The sequence below is a fragment of the Nipponia nippon genome, unplaced genomic scaffold (assembly GCF_047370975.1).
Source record: "Nipponia nippon isolate SJK-2023a ecotype South Korea unplaced genomic scaffold, ASM4737097v1 scaffold_1, whole genome shotgun sequence".
Lineage (NCBI taxonomy): Eukaryota > Metazoa > Chordata > Aves > Pelecaniformes > Threskiornithidae > Nipponia > Nipponia nippon.
Window position 1 is genome coordinate 149,109,210 of NW_028262290.1, and position 22,849 is coordinate 149,132,058.

The following is a 22,849-nucleotide window of genomic DNA, read 5'->3' on the forward strand; positions in this document are numbered from 1 at the left end:
GGACAATAATATCTTCAGCTGCTGCAGCTGTTTTGAAATTCATCATGTAATCATGTTTTCACTTGTTATAAAAAAGCAAAGTCTGGCATACCTTTGGCACTTCATGTTGGCTGTAAAATACATTGCAAACATGAAAATACAGGAACATGTTCAGATAATTTTACACACACACCTTTGGTGTTTTTTGTTGTTTGGGTTTTTTATGTTAACAAACCAGGCACCAGTCAGCACTGCTGTCTTAATTTCTTTCTTCAGCATTACTCTGCTTCTATCCCGTTCAAAAACATGCTGTTAATGGACAGGGTCACAAAACAACAGAATCAGAATTGCAAATACAGTTTTAAAATTTGTTTCTGTTAATTGTGTTGCATTGTCATGTTAACATTGCAGTAATACTAGCAGTAAGTGCCTTTGTCCCTTGCATAAAAATTTGTTCCTTACTTAGAAGAAAATAACAACTGCGTTCGTATTGGTCTTAATTGCCACTACCTGGTTTGTAAAGGAAAGGAGCAACTCATTATACTGCATGGATTTGAGGTCGTTCAGGAACTTACAGTGTTGGAAAATCCTAGGTCCACACAGTCAATGACGAAATCCCTGACATCAGCTTCAGGGGAGACAGGGGAGAGAGAGAAGCCCTGTCTACAGACAGTATGGAGTGCTTCCTCTCCCCACAAATCTTACTTGCAAACTCAATTTGTAAAGAAATCCAACTCAAGGGCGTATTGTAATGAAAGTATCAGTAAGAATGAGAACAGCATAGAAGAACCATCATATGTGGAAATAGAACCCCATTCTTAGGGGTGGAGAGGGTTAGTTTTTTTCTTTTTTCTTTTTTTCACAATTTCCTGATTTCTCAGTTTAGCCAACAGTGACCATGTGACACGGCCATTTTTGCATTTCCACTCAAAGGATTGCAAAAGTTATGCTTTGTATGCAGAATTCTGCACTGAGAAGTGTGCCAGCAACAGAAACCTTGCTACTTTAGCAACATATTGTGAACAAGCAAATATTATGATAAACAGAAAAGGAATGATGCCAGGAAATTTGAGAAAATTCAAAGCAAAGCAGATGAAATGTGTGCTTATTTCCTGATGAGAGTTTCTTACATATACCAAAGAAAAACAAGTTCCCAAAGCAATTTAAAACCCCAAACCTTCTTTCTCCACTCAGAATTGTAAGTGTGTGGTTGCAAGGCCTATATCTGTTTTACTAAAGTTATTTCTTACTATGGTGTTCTATTCGGTCTTATTAGTCATGAGCCAAAATCTCCACGCAAAGCAATAAAGCACAGCAAAACCAGAACAGCAGCAAAATGTTGCACTGTGTTATATATTATTCCTAGTATGTACTGACCCTCTTCCAGTTGTTAGTTTAGGAATGCACACACTTAAAATTAATCTTTCTTTAGTCAACTTCATGACAGTTGAAAAAATAAAAAGCATTTGCATTCATACACTTGAAAAGTCATATTAACGAGTTTCACATCGAAATTCAGTTTGTTCTAACAATGATGTGCTTGGTTTTCATTTGTAGACATCACGGGATCTGGCATGCTTCATTCAGTTTGAGAATATGAACGTTTATTATGGTTCTCAACACAAAGTGAAATATAAGGCACCTACAGATCACTGCTTTGTCTTAAAGGTAATGTACAAGAAAAATAAGTTCTGCAAATATCATACACAGTTTCTTTTATATGTAAATATGTTTAAGTTTGAAGCTCCAGGGATCTGAGAACTGAAGATAGGTGAGATAGAATACCTCGTGCAAAATCACGTCTTTTCTTCTTCGCTTCGTTGTTGATCAGCGACATACCTTTAGAACCTTTATTTTAAGGACTGATAGTCCTATGATACACGTCTACACTGCATCTATAAAGTCATCTTCAAAACAAGGCTGAATATGCCTCCAGTGACTGACTGTTCAGGTGACTGGACACGTCTGGACAAATGGCACACAAGCCAGATGCATGATGAGAAGACTGGCAGTCCCTAATGTTGATGTTATGAAGCTCTGAGTTGCAGTAATTAGGCCTTGCTTGCTATCTGTTATTAATACAGATTTTGGAATACAGTGTGATTACTGTGTACAAGGCGAGATAATCTGGTTGCTGCTTCTCTATTTAAAGGCCTGCAGTGCAAACAAGATATTAGAAAACACATTATCTTGCCATCTCAGAAAAAAAGTATGGGAAACATTCACATCAGAGGTCACTTATAATGCCACATTTCTGGCTGTAGCTGCACACTTACAGCACTTTTTTATGCAGTTTCAAAATGTCTGCTAGCCTAATTTACACATGGCCAAGCAGAAGTGGTTTATAGACCCAGACTTATTTTCTGAAGCAGATGTATTTAATTAACACAGATGAGCAGTTTTAATACTACAGTTGTCCGCAAAATGCTCTGCAAAAAGCACTTCATCCTTTTTTGTAAAACAGAGGTGAGCCTTCTGAAGTTAACAGGTAAGCATTATTTCTGAAAAATACAACTTCTAATGAAAAAAAAAAGGAAAAGGGGAGCTGTTTTAAAAAATAAGGGGAGATTGATTTTCTAAACAGATGACTGGTCCAAGAAGTATCTTGACTAATTTAATAACAGTTATTCACAATCTGTTCAGATCAAAATAAAAGCATGACTTTTGAAGTGTATGTAGCAATGTGTTCAACTATTCACAATGATTAGGAAAACTTTCTGGACTTACTGCCATCTTTTGTGAAAAGAGGTATGCTATAAATAAGAACTTACACAAAAAAAGTCACAACTCAACTAAAATACTTGCTGTATTGGACGTAAAATGTGATGAACCAGATCAAAAGCTCACTAGGGAAAGCTTTATGTGTAATAGGCTTATAAATGTATGAGACCTACTTAGCAAAACTGTTTGCTCTGATGCTTCTAAAATGTGTTTGCAGTATACTAGAATAAACATCATATTGATAAGATCATTATATCCGAGCAACACTACTTAGTGATGAATCGATTATGTTACAGTGATTGTTCTTCATTTTAATTCCCACAAATCAGCATTTGGTAGATTCCTGAGCAGCTCAGTTTCAGACTTGGCTTCTTTAACAGCTGTCTCTTGCAGTGACTGGAGTTGGTCAGGAAGTATGGGCAAGTATTGATATCTTCAAACCTTCTCGTTTCAAAAGTGGAAGCCTTCCACTTAGGGTGGCTTTCTGAGGGTGATGCAATGGAGAGTTTCATATTTATTGTAATTTCTGTACATAAATTTGAATTCTATATATACCTTTTTGACGGCATGCAACTGAGATGAGTTCTGTCATATCCTTCTCTTACCTTTGGAAGTTGGAGCTGAGGATGTAATACATTTTGAGATCTGTGGGCTGGGGGAAAGAACAAAGTTAAATCTTGGTCTCTCTGATTGGATGCTCGGTGACACAAAAGTGTGTGGACAGGAACATAGAGCCATTTATTACACTTAGTCACATTTTGTTCCTGTCTGTTTTTATATGGAAGTCTCCCAGAAGAAAACACCTCTCTTGCTGGGAGAGACTTGTCCTGAGATATTGAAGGAAGACAAACCATCATCCTTGAGATATTTCTCATCCTGCCATATTTTGGGAATGATGTCCTCAAGATGAAATGACAGTACTTTTGCAGACAGGTGCAGTGAGCAAATGGCAATAGATTTAACAGGTAAACATTTGTCTTTATTATACTGGCCACCTAGTCATTTTGAAGGAATTTGGATGCCCAGTTCAGTCCAAGCCAGTTGGAAATTTCTCCACAGCCGAGGCTGCACTGCTGGGTCTTCACAGCTCTTCCATTCCCCTGTGTATGTCTTGGGACAGTGAGCTCTGCAGAGGTTCTCTTCCAACACTTGTTTGTGTTGGCTGCAGCAGAAGATTATCTGTCTTTAAAGCAAATGGGGGAAAGTAATTGGAAGAGTAGCAGCCATAGCGCATGCTAGCTGTTCACTGAGGATGGCTGTAAATCAAAGGAGATTTTCACGGTTTGGAAAATAGGTTAGTCTGCAGCCCTTAGTAGCTCCACCAAGCTGTAACGCCACTTGGAAAGTTTTTGAATAATAGCATGCCATTACATTTTTTTTAAAGAATTGTTGCTTTCTGAGGCCCCCCTTAGGAACCACTGTCTCAAAGCAGTGAGCAGTTGTCAGCCAAGTTACTTGCTCGCTGTGTTTGAAACTTAACAAAAGAAACTATCCAGCTCAGAGGCAAGAGACCAGCTTGTACTTTATAGTGCAGGAGAAATGCAAGGACTTAGCAGCTTCAGCAGTATCTTGCTTCTGTGCTAGGTGGCAAATCCTGCTGAATTCAGAACCAGACATAATTTCCCAGCATTGAGTTGTATTTATTTCTGACTGGTTAAGCTAATTGGCATCCTTACTTCAAGAACAGGGGAAGTGCCCTTTGTGCATTCAAACGGCAGCAAATGGCCAGTGAGGTGGGCTGATTTGGGGTTGAATATGGCCTCATGCTTGAAGGAAGCATCCCTTCTTTTCCTCCAGTACTTATTTGAATGATGAGCTTTCTAAACAAACAACTAGGCTAAAAACAGTAACATTTGTACTTGCCTTCAAAGGTCCTGTCTCGTATTAGGAGAGAGAAAAGATAAAACATTTCTTTTTACCTCCCCCTAAGCTTGGTCATCTTTATGGTGTGTCTTTATGGAGGGAAGAGCCTTCAAGAGATATTACAAGAATGAGCACAACTTTCCTGCCATTTTTACGTCTATGTGCCAGGCATCGCCAAGAAGTTTCAGGAAAGAGGAACCCTATAACTGATGTTAATCACAACGCTGGTGACTTGGGTTTAGCTAGAACAATGAGACTTCTCAGGTTGTCTGACACTGACACTGCCCTGAACTCTATGGGCTTTTGTCTCAAAGGCTTCATGACGATTCTTTGAATGTTGCTTCACCTTGATCTCTCTAAATGGGATGTGGGCTTTTTCTCCAGTTTCTTCTCTTAGGCTACAGTCAAGTGAGGGGCTTGCAGAGACAGTGAGCCTTTGGTCCTAGTGCCTGTCCTAGCTAACATGCTTCCAGTCACCGGGAGCTGGAAGCTCCCTCTGTCCTGTTTCTTTTTTAATCTAGCCATTTAGTTTCAACTTCAGTGGTCATACCTGGGTTACTTAGCTGATGCTGGCTTGGGTACTGGTGTTAATGTAGCAACAACAAATCATGCACATCATGGGCAGGTTGCTTTGATAGTTAGCCAGAAGCTGGGGTAGGTTTTGCAGCCTGTGATGTTGGAGCTGCACCTAGACTAGCTGTTTTAAACTAGCTCAAATATAAATGTTCTCGGCTGCAGATCCATCCTGTAGGATGTTCCTCTTACAGCTAGAGAAGCATGATGTGTTTTGAGTGCTCCTTGCCTATCTTTTCTTCCCATTACATCAGCACCCTGTCGTATATACTGTAGCTCAGATCAAAATTGGGGAGTTTTTTGCTTATTTGTTAACCATCAAGACACTGAGGAGATAATGGGGAGGAGGGTGGTGTGCCAGAAACAGTTCAAAAGCACATCACAGTGTCTGCCAGCAAAAGAGAGAGCACTTTGCTGAGCTTATGCAGGAGTTTTCTTTCAGGATGATTCAGGAGACAACTGCAGTAACCGAACAAAGCAGCTGCTTCCTCATATCAGCTCCTCTCAGGCAGCAGAAGGCCCAGCTGGGACCAACCGAAAAGAGCATAGCTGGCTGGTCAGTGTCGGACAGCAGGATCACCTTTAGCTGTCCCTGTGCAGCAAACCAGAAGCGATGTGGCTGGGTCCTGAGGATGAGAGTGCAGCCTGGCTCAGAGGCTCTGATGTGGTTGGCTTTCAGGAGTCCTTAGCTTTGGGGCAACTATAAAGCTTGAAGAACTGTTTTATTTCCCAGTAGCTACTTGGTCTGTGCTGAGCTATAACCTTCTTGAATTGAATTGTTCTATACCAGTGCTAAACAAGCCTTCCTCCCTCAAAGGAAGTTCCACATTTAAAAAACAAAAAAACAACACAAAGAACCCTCAACATATTAAAAATAGAGCCTCTGAATAAAATAAATACTTTTGGGGGCATCTGCTCTTGTAAACATGCAGATTCTTCCTATTTTCTACTCAGCCTAAATGTAATGCTTACAAAAATTTAAAGATTCCAGCCTTTACTTTGACATCAGATAAACTGAGTCTTTTCTTAATAGAGACCTCCATATGCAGAAAAGAGGAAAGGAAAGGGCAGCTAAGTGTGAAAGAAGACCCTCAGCAAACCTGCATCTGTCAAGGTCAGATCTGCCCCTCTGTTCCAGGCAGAGGGGGTGGGAGAGGGTAGCAGCACAGCTCTCCCCGCCACCCTGCGGAGAGTGCTGGCCACTCCTCAGAGACGAACGGCAAGGGAACAAAAATCTCTCTCCTTCACGGAAAAAGTAGTTTCACACACCGCACACAGTGAGTGCACAAGTTAGAGTGGTTTGGTTCCTCACAGTCGCCTTTGCATTTACAAATGCAAATTTTTATGCATAGGTTCCCTGTAGATCTTCTCTTTCACCATCTACTACGTTACATGGGGAATGCTGTGGAAATGCATGAGACCTTTTGTGATTTATTTCATATTCTGAAGCTGAAAGCCCTCAAAACCAAGAGATTCCACCATGGCGGAAGGGGTCTGTTCATCGTGCTAGTGACAGCATCCATTGCGCTGAGCAGAAATTGTGAACATAATGGGGTTTTTATGCATTAAGAGTGTGTGTCTGTGTGCGCGAATGCACGCATGCTAGTCCAAGAGCTGGTTTTGTCACACCATGTTGAAAAATCTTTCAAAGCAGACAAATAGCAAGGTAATCTATATGCAAATTTGCTGGTTTAGTCAGTCTGATCTGCCTGTGACAAAGAGTGGATTTAATTATAGTTTATTGGTGCTGGTTGTGCTTGAGTAATCTGGAGGTAATGGTGCATAATGCTGAATTAATCTAGGATGAAAAAAATGGTTTCCTGGGGATAAACTGAGACAAAGGCAAATCATTGTCTATTTCCACAGCTGGGTACATTTTCCTGTGCAGTCTGAACAGCTAAGTTTTCCTGGTGTCATTTGGAAACTACGATTTTAAAAAAAAAAATTTCTAATGATCCAAAGAATTTTGGAAGTAAATTTTCAAGAAGAATAGCTTCTGCTTGCAACAGTGGCATCATTCTAGAGGGTAATTTGGTATTTAGTTGCTCTGCTCCTGATCTCCTCCTCCCTCACACTCAGTATGCTCCGTCACAGACTGAGTCATATACATAATGCATTCAACACAATGACAGTTAAGAAGGTAGAAGGTGAGAATTAGCAGAGTTTGAGATAGAAAATGGTAGGAAAAAGATGTAGAACAAATGGCTAGTGCAGGAAACAAAGATAGAAAACAGGAGATTTTCTGTTTCTTTATGTGAAAGATTTGAAAACCGTTGTGTTAGCTGAATGCTTCAGATAAATATTTCAGAGTAAAATTCATTGCTAGATAAACTGAAAAAGCAAAAGCAGAAATACAGAACACTTTCAGATATGTGGGATTACAGTCATAGTACATGCACACGGTTGTGCAAGATTAATGCATAAACAATGGGGAGAAGAAGGACAGAGAATGGACAGTGAGAAATGGAATATAATAGCTTTGGAAAATACTATTTGCTGCATAAAGCAGTCCTCTTCGGTTACAATGGCTATTACATTTATTTTTAATGGCCTAAAAATTTTGCCTCAGTCATTAGAGAAATGTAGGTCAAAAGAATAATTTCCTTATAATAAGACAGTTACTGTTTTATCTGTACAGTTCACACATGTCTTCAAAAGATCAGTTAAGCCTGGTCATCTTAATGTAAGGAGTGTCTAGCATCAGAATTTGACCACGTTTAATAGTAGACGGCAAATTTGAACCAATTCAGAGTGATTTTTTGAAAGGTGCTGAGTATTAATTCTGCTTGCAGTCATGGGAGCTAAAAGAGTCTCAGGTTTTCTGAGAAGCTAGTTCAACATAGCACAAGTTCATCAGCAGAAGATAAGGTATCCAAAAACATTGACCATTTTGTGAAAATCTGGCCTAAAGCCAAAGCTTTTGATCCAAAGTTAGTCACTCTTTTTTTGCTTCTGGCTATTGTTTCTGCCTCAGAGACTGAGCAATGATCCATATATTTTGGGGCAAGGAATCCAATGAGATGCCTGAATAACTTCAGTTTACTTTTCATCTTCAGTGTTGGAAGAAGGCAAAGCAAAAGAGCGTTTTATTGGGATAATCTCTAATTTCATGCACACATGGGCTTTAGTCATTTGCTTTGGCACAAACCATAGAAACCACATCGTTCAGTTCCCATTTCTTCAGGTTTTCAATGTTTTCTATCTTTTTTTCCTTAGGCAAAGAGTTTACTTTATATCTGAAAATGTAATCTGTGCACAAATATTTTTCTAAACCTCTCCAGAAAATAAGCTCTTTATATTCAAGTGCTTCTGCGTTCTTTATCTCTAGACAGTTGATACTTGTAGAGGAGACAGTGGGTCAGAGGAGAACACTAGATTCTGTTCCAAACCTTTGCAGTGCTTTTCCAGGTGGAACATGGCACATCCTTTTGCAGCCTGATGTTTGAGGTGCTCAGGCCTTAATAAGTAACTGGACAAGTGTCCAACACTTCCAAAAATCAGGCCCGATGATGCTTCTAATTCATTATTATTAAGAGTTTTGACATCAACAGAGAAAAAAGTTCACTGTAGTGAAATTATGTTGCATTTTAATTCATCGTGTTATTTTCAAAGCACATGGGAATTTTTTTTCCGTGATGAAAATTCTGGAGTCGCCGTCTATTTGCATATTCCCACTTTTCATTCCAACTATGAATTCTGGGGTGGTTGCTTTTTAAACAGTTCTCTTTCATAATTCAGTTTGGTGCTGCATGTTTCAGAGCCAAAGGTGATAATCCTTTCCAGAGAAGATGTTTTCACTTTGCTGTCAGACAATTTTAATGACCTTTTCAGGACACAGTATGCACCATGTAACAAAATAATTTATCTGTCTCTATGCGTGAGATGTGTAAGCCGTGTCATACTGAGGTTAGTGTTACTTTGCCTAAAAATACAGTATTTCTCACATGACTGTCATGATTGATATTGTTATGACCTCTGTTAGTCTTACAGAGAGGTTATTACAGGGGTTATGAATCTAGCTTAGCAAAAACAGACTTGCGTAGTGACTACAGCTCCTTATGTCTGTGTGCTGTGCTAAACAACAATCCTGAGACGCAGGAGCTGTGAAAGGAGGAAATTGGTTCACATGGATCTTCACACCAAGTCATCATTTCCAGGGACTTTCAGCTCTCCAGATTCTTCTCTGAATTGATTATCCTGAGTCAGCATTTTTATGTACTATCTAATAGATTTTGCACGTGACCTGAAGTTTTTAGTGGAGAGTCAAGCTTGTAAAGGTCACTGTCGACAGCAGAGACTTCTGCCATTTGTACTGCCAAAGTAATTTCACTACGGTACACTTCTTCACAAGTGAGCAAGCTGCTGGGGTGGGGTGTGACAGTTTTTGTCTGGAACGTTATGCCTTCCTGTCCAAAGTAGCATGCTTTGTGCATCTAAAAACCAGAGGAAGCCAAATGCCTCCATCTGGGCCACTTTCTAATAATCTTTTACAGGTATAAACCTTCAGTATTAAGCTTGGTGCTGCTGGTGTGTGGTCCCGTGGTCTGGCCTTGCACACAGCTGCAGTAGGCAGCTTCTGCGCTGGCAGCATGCAACAGTCCTTAGACCTGATCCAAAGCCCAGGAAAGGCAATGGGGATATTTCCAGTCAGTCTCAGTGGGCTATGGGTCCAGTACAGTTACGTTTTATGTGTCATTGGTAAATTAAAGAGAACCAGTGCTGCTGCTGCCGCTTCTCAGAAAGTGAGAGACAATACAGTTCTCAGCTGTTACGAAGCGAAGATACAGACTGCCTGCATGGCTTTGAGGTGCTTCGCCTTCCTCATGAGAGCTGGGTGTTCAGCAGCTTGCTAGTTTGGACCCTAATTGACAGAATATACTTGTGACTCTGCATTTAATCATGGTTGCTGATTGATTGGAGTAATTTAATCAAGGAACCGATTGGGGTAATTTGGAATAGGCCCCACTGGTGAATGTCAGTAGTTAAGATGGATTGCCCAGTGGAGACAATAGCTAGTAAAAGATAGGGTAGAGGGTAGGCAATAGATAACTCCCACGTTGTCTGGCACGGGACACTCTAACCTTGTTCACTGACGGTTCCCTCTCAACTTCTCAGGATGGTGAGAACCCCACAGTCTCAAAATAGTCATAGACAGGGTAAGCAGTGAGGTGAGGAAGCTTGCCAGTGATGCTACATTATTCAAATCATTGAGGAAAGAGCAGACTGAAGAATTCTGGAAGGCCCTTGTGAGGCTGAGGTTCTGGACAATAAAATCATAAATAACATACAGTCTCGGTATACACACAGTAATGTGCATAGCAATCAGAACTTCACCTGTGAAATTACTAACTTTGAACTGACCTATGCCATTCAGGAGCAAGATGCTGATATGGTATATAACTTGATGAAAGCTTTGTTTCAGTGCTCAGTAGTGGTCAGATGTGTAAATCAAGCATTAGGAATGATTAGGAAAGGCATAGATGATAAAACAGCAAGTGTTGCCATACCATGGCACAAGTCCATGATTTCCCCTCATCTCTGCAGTTCTGGTCCTCTCATCTCAAAGAGGATATAATAAACTTGGAAAAGGATCAAGAAGGAGCAACAAGGATAAACAAAGGTAAGGAACAACTTTGACTTGAAGAATGACTGCAGAGACTAGAAGCCTGTAGGCTGGAAAAGAGACAACTTGCCAGGAATATGGTGCAGATCTCTACGCTCAGGAGTGGCATGGAGAGGTGTGGATAGGGGTCAGCCATTCAGTGGCTCTTCCAAAACAAGAACGTTACACAAAGCCTAGCAGCAGTCAGGTTCAGAGCAAAAGGAGGTGGTTCTTCATAGAGTGTGTAGCAGACCTGGGAGAATTGTTGCTAAAAGATGATGTGGGTGCCATAACTCTCTCTGGGCGCAATAAAAAGCTGAAGAAGTACCTGGAGGAGAAGTCCACTGAAGAACCTAAATATGGAGAAACCCCATCTGGCTCAGAAAATCCCCTGACCTGAAAATAGTTGCAGACAAGGAAAGTACAGAGAAGGAAGTATCATATATGCTTGTCTTGTTCTTTCTCTTCCCTTGGTGTCCATTTGTGGCCACTGTCAAAGTCCAGGTACTGGGTTCAGGGACCTTTGATCTGACACAGTATGGGTGTTCTTGTGAAACTGGTATTTCTGTGGGGTGCCCCAGAAGAGAGGTCTGCAGCAGCCCCTCTGAGCTCCCCAGCACCAGGTCCCCGTGGCAGGGCTGTGTCTATGTGCAGCACCATTACCTAGCTTGCTCTATGCCATGTCCTCCTCTGCCTTGTTTATGCAGTGTGCACTTTCTTCCAGATGTTTGCATGAATTATCTGTTAAATTATAGAAGTCTTTTTTTTTTTTTTTTCTTGTAATAAGGAACTGTTGGTAGGTGTGGTGTTTGAAAATGAGGGGAGATACGTAGACCCATTGGACTTCATTGTCATGAAAAAGGAGGGGAAAAAAAAATCCTTGCTTTTTTCAGTTTTGAAAGCTTTGGGTGCCATCTGCTGGGTTCAGTAGAACCTTACACACTGGAGCAAAATTGCTAGTTGCTCATTTAAAAGTGCTTGAAGAATTTAATTTACCCAGGGTTGCAGTGTCTTTGTTTCCACCTCCTGGTTCTTTTGGCTCCGTTGATGATAACGGAACCTAGGTCTATGGGATGTACTCTGCCACACAGAGTCATGCCTGCTTACAGTTCCCTTTTAAAGATACCATTCAGACTGAATTCTCTATATGGTTTTCACTGTGTTTGGTCACATAATGGAGAAATGGTGGAAGGAAATAAGGATTGTCAGGCATTGTGTCCTGGCCACGCATTGCAGTAGCGGAGCCCACTCTGAGCAGCATTCAGGCTGTCTAAGGCTGCTGGAGGCACAGACAGGCAGACGCTGGGAGCTGGAGAAAGCTGTTTGTCCAGGGGCCCTGGCTACTGCCTCTGTTCAATATGTGGCACAGGTGTATAGCAGCAAGATACAGCCCTGTACATTGAACCGTGTGAAGGGGTGGTGTGTGAGTGTACCAGGTGGGCGAGGCACAGGTCCACGGGATGGGCATGGTGCCTGCTCTGCAGTTAAGGCACCTGGTAACAGTGAGCTGGCATCTGTGGGCTTGCAATGTGAGATGCCCCTAGCTCTCATCTTGGGAGTGCCCAAGAGCGAGGTAATAGAATAAGGTAGCCATGGGCCCTTTCAGAGGGCTGAAGCAGACTTTGCGTATTCATCGTTCAGGGGAGATGGCCAGGGAGATGTGTTTGCAGAAAAATGGTGAACAGTCTGACCTGTGTGAGCAGCTGAGTTCAAACACGCAGGGAGCTGTAACGCAGTTACCCACAGCGTTGCCTTGGGACACATCTGTCACTGTGAGACCCCTCAAGTTATAGCCCTTTGGATTTTTCTTCCTCACAGTTATCTCCCTGGTGTGTTCACTCTTGCTCTGTAATTTGATGATACAGGGCTTTGGCAGCAATACTGGCTTGTGCGGTCCCATCCTTTCATCCATCCCTTGCTACTTGTTCTCTCCCCAAGCCACAGTGCCCCTTATCCCCATGCTGTATGTGAGGCCATGCGGTGTACTGCTGGGTTTAAAAAAAATAAACCAAAACTACAGCATGATGAAATGGGTTATATTTAACCTAGACCAGTTCCTTTTTTTTTTTTTCTGAATCACAATGTGGCCTCATAAACAGTTGGTTCAGCACAAACAAGGGAGGCCTGGTGTCTGCAGCGCTGAGGGGGTAGCAGGGACATGTGGCTGAGGAGCAAGACCTCTGTATTCAGCTCTGCTTTTGAACCCCTGGATCACCCAGCTGTGGCCAGGGTTTGGCCTCCGTGCTGGGGACGTCCTAGCCACCAGCAGGCATCTGCGAGGACACATCTGGCACCTCCATCAGCCCTGGGCTGGCAGGCTGCTCACAGCACTCTGCGCTCCAAGGGATCCTTCTGAGTTCCCCAAATCCAGCACTGCTTTGCTTTGGGGGCTTAGCAATATGTATAAAACGAGGGTCCTTGCTGCTAGGTGGAGATACGCTTCGAATTTTCAACTGTGCAGGCTGAAAAGAGAGTGGTTTGACAATAGTGAATCCTTGGAGCAGATTTGGCTGCTCTTTTGTGCATTCACAATATTTCCCTAACTGTGGACCTGTAATTCATAAAAATATAAATAGAAATGAACACATAAATGAGGGATAATGAAGCCTTTTCCTTTGGTTTCCTTCTTTTCCTTGCATATCAAGAGATGGCAGTATATTATTCCATCCAAGCTACTAAAAACTTACAGCCTTCTCTGCTGTAGCAGGGGAACCAAATTCCTTCGGAGTCTTAGAGAGGATGTTCAGTCTCAGGCAAGTAGCCAGCCTGGTGTTTTGGTGATCTCTGAGTTGCAATGGTATGTCACCACATACCAGTACTACATTGACCTACAGTAAGGGGAAGAGATCCAAAATTTTGACCAAAAGAACAAAAAAGGTTTAAAAATTGTAAAGGTTTCTGGTACAAACAAATGAAAGAGATTACTTCTGATGGTGTTGCATTTTGAATGATCCTCTATCTAGAACATGTGGCAGTTCTACATAACTGTTGGCAAACAACAGCAAGAGTAAAGCAGAATAAAAATGTATAGGAAGAAAGCTAGAACTCGGCCCAAAGAAAGGCAGTTAGAATGAAAAATCTGTTTCAGCTGGGAGTTCATGCTTAAACAAATTTAACATACTCTTTGAAAACTAATCATGTTCAGCATTCAGTCTGGATGCCTTACATATGACAAACCACAATGAGAAACAGACTTCCTTCCAGTGTTTATACGTTGAGTGTTAGACCTTGAACCGTAGCATTTGTAGACTTCATTGAACTCTAGATCAGTATTAGATTTCTGTAGCCCTTGGATTCATATTACAATGCATTAAAATTATTTCAAGCAAATTCTGCCAGTGGCAACTCATGTATGGTTCATAATCACCATCTTTTTATATTTTCTTATACTCTGATTTTGCAGCTTTTTTTTGTTTTTAAATCGTCTTCATGTTAACATGATGCCTATAGGCAGTGTTCTCGCCAAGGTCACTCTGCGGTGCCTTCATACTTTTGTGTACTGATTTGATTTCTGTGTTTGTCTTATTTTATGAATTAATATCTTTCAGCACCCCCAGATTCAAAAGGAGTCACAATATATCAAGTACTTATGCTGTGATGATCAAGCAACCCTGCATCAGTGGGTAACAGGAATAAGAATTGCCAAGGTGAGATTAAAAGTAAATTTAGTTAAATATGTTTTCTGTAAAATCCTGTCTTCCTCAGGTTACTGACTGTCTGGAAATACTGTGACAAGAATGGACATTCATGCTAATGTTACTGTAGAAAGAAAGATCAGAAGGGCATGACCCGGATGGATTTGCTGAATGGTCCTGTACCCTAGTTATCAGTGTGTTTTTCTCATTAACATGGGGGGTGAATTCTGTAGCTATAAAACTCACGTAGTCATAAAACTTACTCCACAGTTATCTGGCACAATAATAACACGCTGTTGGCTAAAGATGCGCAAGCTCTGGTCAGTCCAGCTGTGACATTTTTCAGACAGTTCTGCCCACATTGTCTGCCTCACCCTCTTCAAAAAGATCCTAATTTACAGCCCATTTTGTTTTGCACAAAACATTAAGGGAGGTGGATTTATACGCAGCCCAGTGTACTGGCTGTACCTGGCTATACAGACCTGCTCCTGTTAGGTGTATATTCTTTTCTGCCAGTTCTACTGCAGAGTGACATCCAACAAAGGTGTGGGGTGAACATGGAATTATTTTGTGTCTTACACTGACAGAGCTGTTTGCTCTAGAGCCAAGGATTCAGTGTCCCAAGTCTCCAGTCTGAAAATTTAGTACTTGGAAAGCATTAGAAAAAGATATTTATTGAGAACAGTTGGTTTTAAAGCCAAGTTTCAAGATGTTTACAGATACTGAAATGAACATAAAATGTGAGAATGCTATCAGTAGGACTGTGTTTGGTTACGGGGATTCATGTTTTATTGTGCTGTTACTGAGGTGCTTTCCATCTGGCCCTATACAGAAATAGGCACATCACTTGTAGAAAGCTACTTTTTAACAAAACTGGGTATGAAGGAATGGGGTCAGAAAAGTTGTCCAAGAGCAAAATGAATGCTTGGCCTATGTCAAGCTTAACACCATGCTTATTGTATTGTTTTAATTGTTTTACAGTATGGCAAGACACTATATGATAATTACAAATGCGCAGTGAAGAAAGCTGGCTTGTCCTCTCGGTGGGCAAATCAAGGAACAGTGGAACCAGCTGCCCCCACAGGATCCTTATCAGCAGGTACCAATGCTGTTGCAGCAGCTGAAATCACATTTATTGCCCTCTTCTGTCATTATTTTCTAGCTTTACTTTTCCAGTAGCTTCATCATACTGCTGTTACCTATTTTATCATTGTACAGATATAACAGTGTATGATGCTAGCTGCAACTTGCATGAATGTTTTCAGTTTACATGCTTAAGATATGCTTTATTTATGAGGAAGGACATGCTGGCCAAGTACCTACTGTCATAAGCCAGGCAAAGTCAAAATCAGCGTTGGCAGTTAGTATTCTGACTTACCACATAGACAACTCAAAATCCTCCAAACACCTTCCAAGGCTTCAGTTTGCCTTTTCTCAGTACATGTGAGAAGAGGGTGGTCTTTCTACTATTCCTTGGAATCAAATAATGGTAATAAATGCACACTTGGGGTGGGGAGGCTGTTTCAAGATCAGGGGATTTTCTGATAGTTGTGCGTGGGGGTACTTCAGCGATGGTGGATGGGACAGTCATGGAGCATTTTGTGTTCTGGTGTTGATGGCAGTAGAGAGGTGACTGGCCAGGAGGGCTTCATGCTGGTGCTGCAGTCTGTACTGGGTATCGGCAGGATCGAGGCCTTATAAAGTATATATACATCTGTATAACTTCAGCTCCTGACCAGAATCCAGGAACACTGCATGTGATCATAAAATACACTGTTAATCTTAACTAATGGATCCCATTAAATGGTTAAGTAGCCTGGAAAGATTTTAGTCATGTGTGTTGTCTCTATGGAAATATCTCTGAAGGATCATTAGCCTTCTAATTGAGGCAAGTCACTGTGATTCTTGCTGTTCTTACAGTTATCGTTACTGCCCTATATAAAACTTGGGGCCTGACTATAATACTATAACCTGAACTGCCTGACTGTGAGCAGTTGTTGGCTCATGTTTTGGAAATGGAACATAGCCTGTTTTCTTCTGTTCTGTTTTCAAATGGCTGTATAGCTATTTTTATGGGCCGACTTCAGTATAAGCTAAAATCTGCTATAGAAAACTACCGTCCTGTGTGAGCTTAGCAGGGGGCTGTACTCTATTTTCAGTGGCAGCCAAAAGCAACGCTCAGGAAGGCAGGTGGAACTTCTTTTCTCACATCTCATGTAGCCTGTATTCTCTGGTCACGCTGCTGTAGCCTACATTTGTGTGTTCGCGTATACCCCCCCACTGTGGTTCTGAAGTGTCCCAAGTGCTAGGCGCATCTCAGGCAAAATACATTGTTTGCCCCTCTGCCTCACTATGTGTGTCTTTGGACACTAAAAAAACCAGTGTATGTTGTGTGCCAGCCCAGTATCGTGATGTTTGAAAGATGAAGGATGTTGCTTTATTCAGATGTTCCATATCACTACAAGGTTCAATATTTTGCATTATATGTTTTGGGTATCTATATTTTGCATTATACTTGGACTACTTTTTTTGTGCTTAAAAAAATATTAATTTAATATAAAATTTTGGAGCAATTGACTTGGAAAGACTACTATAACATTTAAATTAAAAATAAATCTTGAGAATAGAATGCATGAACTCACATGTTGGATTGACTGGGGGTCCTTTAGCTGGCTTGATTTTGTGTATAGCATATGTGCAGGTATGTGGCAGGAATTGATATATCAAATGTTGCTTTCAAGTCTTGCATAGTTTATGAAATCCGTTAACAGAAGAAGAAACAGATTACCATTTAGCCATGTCCCAACTTTCTGGTATATCATGTTTGCCAAGTAGACCACTATACCTTGCACTACATAGAGTGGATCTCTCTCTGCTCTCTTTCAGTTAGTTAAATCTCAGCATGACTGAGGGCAGCAACGTCTTTGAGCAGTGTGAAGCCCAAACTCCTGCTCTGCTATGGGCAGCAGACAAAGTGAGGAGAGACAATAACTTGCTCCACTTGAGGGCATGGCCACAGAACCCAGGGATTTACATCTCTCTCCACTGAGCCCTTACAGCCACAAGATTGGTCTTATCTCTTCATTGAACTTCCATGTTAGTCCTTCAACAAACACAGACTGTAATTTGAATGATCAAAACATTACTTTGGGTTAAATATGCTGAACGACATGCAGGCACAGGCATAAAACACTAGGACTTCAGACCATCTTCTGTCATCCCTTGAAGCCTAAATAGCCCTAGTAAATTCAGTACACTGCAGAGTTTGTCTTACTTCTCCATCAGTTGTGTGATGTGCAGGCATGGCAATAAAAATAATTTATTCTATTTGTTATAATCTTCATGGAACCTCTTTGCTAAACAGAAAAGTACAGGTTAAGATTACAACCATCTTTGTGCTTAGACTTATATTGTAGACAGCTAAGGTTTCACTGGCACCCAAGAAGTACATGAGTGGAACTTTACTGGATCTCAGAACTGTAAATTATAATAGAGCTAAGGCAGTCAGTAAGGTTTACAAATGTATGTATCTAGGCATCAAACACTATCAACTACTTTGACATGTACAGCTTCCAAAAACCCTAGACTAAACTGGAGAGTTTATTTAATCCTCATCAGACTATACAGGGGCTGGGGATTTTATCCTAATTAAACCCACAAATTTGTCCTTTGATCTCACATTCATTTACTCCATGTGACAGTACTGGATTATTTATGTATAGCCCTTACAAACACAGTAGTGGTGGGCAAATGTTTTGCAGAGCTGTAACTTAACCAGCTAGCAGATCTTCACTAATCTGAGAATACAGTGAGGTTCACAAATCTTCCATGATTCCAGATTGTGGAGAAATTTCAGAGCTGTTAGCTCATTTACTAAAGAAAATGGATCAGCCCCTCTGTAGGGTTTCAAACCTTCAGTTCTCATGACTGTTACTGATATGAAACTGTGGTGCTTTCAGTCTTTAGGCTAAAGTAAAGGAAAAAAACATGCAATAAAAACTGAGAATGTAGTAATACTACAGCACACTACAAACTTAAATGCTGTTATGAAAGACGGGTATTTAAACAATGGAAGGCCAGAGGGTGGGCTTAACTGTGCCAGTTTGATTTCTTCTTAGCTCCCCTGCCAAAGCCAGCTCCCCACCTCTATTCCCATGTCAACCTTAACGGTCCCCTTCTGAAATCACCATTTACAATAGTCAGAAGAAAAAGCTATTCGTTTGTCACCACCTTTACACACACTGATAATTTCTGTCATATGTCTTCATAATTCTGCCACTTGCACTTCCTGTAGGATTGTCAGCTACAGCCATGGAGACATGTGGACAGGTATTAGTTTTAATGTAAGGTATTATGTTTATTTTCCTTATGTAATGAACTGAATATGAAAAGTCACAAAACAAGCCTGAAGTAGAAAACAGATATCCTCGTGGATTTTACTGAATTATGTATAAAACCTGTAACGAGTGCTTCCTCGGTGGAAGTTGCAAGGACGTTTTTATAGCCTTATTCTTAGTTTGCTATTCCCTGACCTGGTTAATATCACAAAAATTTAACACTCTCTTGCCTCTGTCTCCTCTCCTTGTCACAGGTGCTGTTCAGGCGAATGGACAGATTCCTCAAATTGTTCGTCGTTCCAGTGCAGAGTTTCCAGAGACTCAGAAGAAAGTGGATGCATCGGAGGTACGGGTCAGCAGTTACTGGCAGTGCACTAGTTAAACGTTACCTGTAAACCAGTTCTCCAGGTTTGCTTTTTGTCACCCACTGTCTTGCTGCCCCTCCTCATGCTTTACACACTGCAAACAGTGTGCCCATTGCACAGAAGCAAGGAGCCACCGATAGGAGGTGAAGGCACAGCCGTCTGCCACTTTCATTCTTCAGAACAAATAGGTGTGAGTTCAAGTAGCAGAAATAGGAATGTGCCTCCTGGGACAGTCTCAAAGAGTCTGTGCTGCCAGAAACTCAGTGCCGTTTTCTGTCTCTGCCAGAAAACGGGTCTTGCCTTAGTAACGCAAAGGATACAGTAGTGGTTTTGGCAGGGAGCACTGTGTACAGCTCAAGATGAGTGTGTAAGAAAGGAAAAAGTGTGAAGAAGTAAGGGAAAACATTACATGTTTTCATGAGGCTCTAAATGCATTCCTTGGTTAAGCTCCAAATTTTATCTACTTGTTCCATCTCTGGCTGTAAAAATATCAGCAGGGTACAGTATGAGGGCTTCAAAATCATCCTACAGAAAAAAACCCTGCATTGGTTTGCAGTTCATTATTCAATCCCTCCATTATGCATAAAGTGCACAGGACAAGAGAAATTAAATTCCTAGGATTTTTCTGTCACCTGCATTACATGTCCTATGCTTCTTGTTTCTGTCTTTGAGTTCCTTCTTTAAAAAGGTCTGTTTCTCTGTTCTGAACCTCACTTCCTCTGGAATCGATCACGTTCTCAGAACTCAGCCAGTGGTTCCCTCCTGCTATGTCTTGTTCACGTCCATCTTTGTAGGCAAGGAGGGTGGAGAAGGCAAACATGTTATACTTCGCTAACGCCAGAATTAGTACTGCTGACTGCAGGGCTGCAGAGCACTTTTCTCTAGCAGAAGCAAACACGTTGCCGCCTTCATCTTACAGCTTCTACAAGCCTGGGACGAAAGGATCAAGCTGAAGTCTTTCAGGGTGCACTGTGCTACAGTTGGAGCGCTAAGCTAGCTGGATATAAACTGATAAATTAGCATAACTGGAAATGAACGTGTTACAAAGCTTTGTTTTCAGGACAGCAGACTTCTCCACAGGTTTACAAGAATAGATAGCATGTTTGTGTAGTAATTGTCAACAGCTACCAGTTGCTACCTGAAAAAAAAAAAAGAAGGGCAAATTATATTCAGATATCACCAAATGGGCTTTATTTATCTTCAGTGTTGACTAGCAAACACAATTTAAAAGAAAAGTCACCTAAAATATAGCCAAAGTAAACATGTCCATAATGAACTGCTATCCTACATTTTGTTTTTCTTAACTTGTATGATGGATGCTTTGATTAATTTTTCCTTCAAAAAAGTTGTCAGAGGATTTGAACCTCTCATGACCTTGCAGACACCGCTAGGACTTGGTGGCTTCAAGGACCTGTTTGTCACACCATTGATTCGAAAGCAGAGGAGGCGTGTGCATGTGCCTTGCCCAGCAGGCAGAAGACACCCTTCCCCAGGCTCATCAGCGTCCCTTGCCAGGTCACCGGTGCAGCGTCTTTCCCCTGCTGTGCACCGCACAGAGCCGTGACAGACGGCTTTCCCCAGAGCCTCCCTTCCCAGTGCTTTGCAGTGCTCTCCCTCCCGCGCAGAGGGGGCCCGGCGCGCTACCCTGCGGGTGAATGCATGTCACGCCATGCTGCGGAGTGCTGGGGACAGTGAATCTAGACACGTAACCTTTAAATTCCCAAATCTTTCCACCTTCTTCCCGGCTCACTGCTGTTGTGTCTAATGAGTTTGGCAGAGACAGGTGACTTCATTATTTTAGCTTTATCCAGAGATCCAGCAGTCATAGCTAGAATGGAAGACAGAGATACAATGGGGACGAGAGCCAAAACTACATCTGCTTTTTATGTTCTCAAATCTTGTTCAGTATTTTTTGATGTAAAAACACAGCACAGATTTTTTTTTTTAAGTCTTCATGTTCTCAGGGAATGAACAGCAGGGTGGAACATCAAAGTATCTTTATATGTCTTGCTAACTGCAATTCTTTGGAATTTTAAAAGCGCTCATTTTCTGAGGACAGCACTAGAAGCAGCACTATGAACACTGTCAACAGCGATATTTCCACTGTCAAAGCTCTGTGGGCAGCTCCAGAAAGAAAACAAAATACTATTTGCACTCTTCAGGCAAAATGTACTCTGCTTCATTTCACTGTCTGTCTGCTGCACTCTTCCCATATATTTTCACATCTTTTCACTGTTCTTCAGCAGTGGCATTAGTTTACGTGTGCACTGACTGTGTCCTGTCTTTTTATTTCTTCTGCTTATTAAAGGCTAAGTCAAATAACATCAGTGCGCCTGGCCTGGCACAGTCAGTGATGAGGCCACAGAAATACCAGAGTAAGAGGAACTCACTGCAGCCTCCTCCTCCACCTGAAAGGCGGTCATCTGCTATTTCTGTTTCACCAATTCTACCCTCCAAAGTCAAACGAGACAGCGGCATTTTCCTAACAGATCCAGACAGCTTTCCAGCTCCGCCACCTACATTGAAGATTGATTTTCCACCACCACCATCTGATTTCTGCGAACCTCCTCCTGATTTTGTGCCTCCACCACCACCAGCCTCCAGCAGCGGTAATGGAGACCTGCCATTACCCCCTCCACCTCCACCTCTCTCCAATAAGCCACCACCTCCGACAAAGAAACCTGTGCCACTTCCTTCAAAAAGGCCAGAAAACACAGGACAAGCTGGAGAGCCACAGTCAGCTGGGCCACCTCCGATTGGGGGTGGAGGCAGGCAAGCAGATTTCATGTCTGACCTAATGAAAGCTCTTGAGAAGAAAAGGGGCAGCAGCTCCTGAACTCTGGGAGCAGGTGGACTTTAAGTCATAGCTGGTTTTGTGCATCATGGCAGGTCGTGCTGGATCAGGCTCCACCAGGAGGAATTCTCCTTCAGAGTTCCCTTTTCTCAGAATTCTGCTTAAAGATTCTTTATCAGAAACCCCCAAATTGTGGGGTTTGTTTTTTTTTTTTAATAAAAGGACCCCTTTTTTTGTGTTTTTCAAAAATAGCCTACTGTTACTGTTGCGGTTACTATTCAAAAATAGTAAAACTTCAGCTAGATTATTCTGAGATGCAAGGCAGGACCAGGGCCCTTTCCAGAGTCTCACGTTGTAGAAGTCACTTTCTAGCTCAAATAGAATCCAATACCTAACGGCAGGCGCGAGGCCTGTTGGAACCTTAGACTGCAAGCTGTGAACTTCCATCTAGATACCCTGACCGTACGCTGAACTCTTACTTAGCTACGTGAAGGAAGGCCCCGAAACCGGTGCAAACCAGGAAGATAAGGTAGCCGAAACTGCAACTGTTCAAGATAAGAAAAGGAATGTCCTGCCTGGAGACAGGAAAAGGATCCAGTAAGGAACAAGAAGACCCAGACCCAAATATCACTATTGGACCGAACCGTCGCATGAGGGGAGGGGAACTTAGACTGTAAGGGTATAAATGCCCAGGGATTCCTTTGTTTGAGGTCCCTCTCTGGAGGCACCCAGCTCGAGCTGCTCTTCACCGCTGTACCGCTCAATAAATTCACCTGGCGTACGTCGTGTCGGAGACTCTGCTTCGGGGAAACCTAGCGTCGAGCCTGAAGGGAGAGGGAGCACCCGGGGGTGAGTGTGTGTGAGCGAGGAGTCGAAAAGGGGCCCCCGCCCGCTGCGAAGGGACGCTGGTCCGAGCAGTTAAAGTCTCGGGTGGTGTGCGTGCAACTCCCTGGATGGTGTGTGAATGCTCAGGCAGCTGC

The 22,849-nt window shown here is 42.0% G+C and overlaps 2 protein-coding genes across 4 annotated transcripts in view; one reads left to right on the top strand and one right to left on the bottom strand.

Moving 5' to 3' along the window:
- The window catches only part of APBB1IP (amyloid beta precursor protein binding family B member 1 interacting protein), a 70,844-nt gene extending 48,194 nt beyond the window's left edge, over nt 1–22,650 (top strand). The window contains exons 10-14 of the mRNA XM_087777134.1: nt 1,537–1,647; nt 14,287–14,385; nt 15,355–15,472; nt 18,965–19,056; nt 21,384–22,650. Coding sequence (XP_087633260.1) covers nt 1,537–1,647; nt 14,287–14,385; nt 15,355–15,472; nt 18,965–19,056; nt 21,384–21,911 — 948 coding nt within the window. The 3' untranslated portion in view covers nt 21,912–22,650. The remainder of the gene's footprint in view (nt 1–1,536; nt 1,648–14,286; nt 14,386–15,354; nt 15,473–18,964; nt 19,057–21,383) is intronic.
- LOC104016228 (uncharacterized) overlaps nt 19,063–22,849 on the bottom strand; it is a 35,286-nt gene continuing 31,499 nt past the window's right edge. For 2 of the 3 annotated variants that reach the window (XR_015708887.1, XR_015708897.1), the window contains exons 21-22: nt 20,786–20,903; nt 19,063–20,213 (exon numbers count right to left, since the gene is read on the bottom strand). The gene's annotated coding sequence lies outside the window, so the exon portion shown is untranslated. The remainder of the gene's footprint in view (nt 20,214–20,785; nt 20,904–22,849) is intronic. The other variant, XR_015708885.1, reaches the window with a different exon arrangement.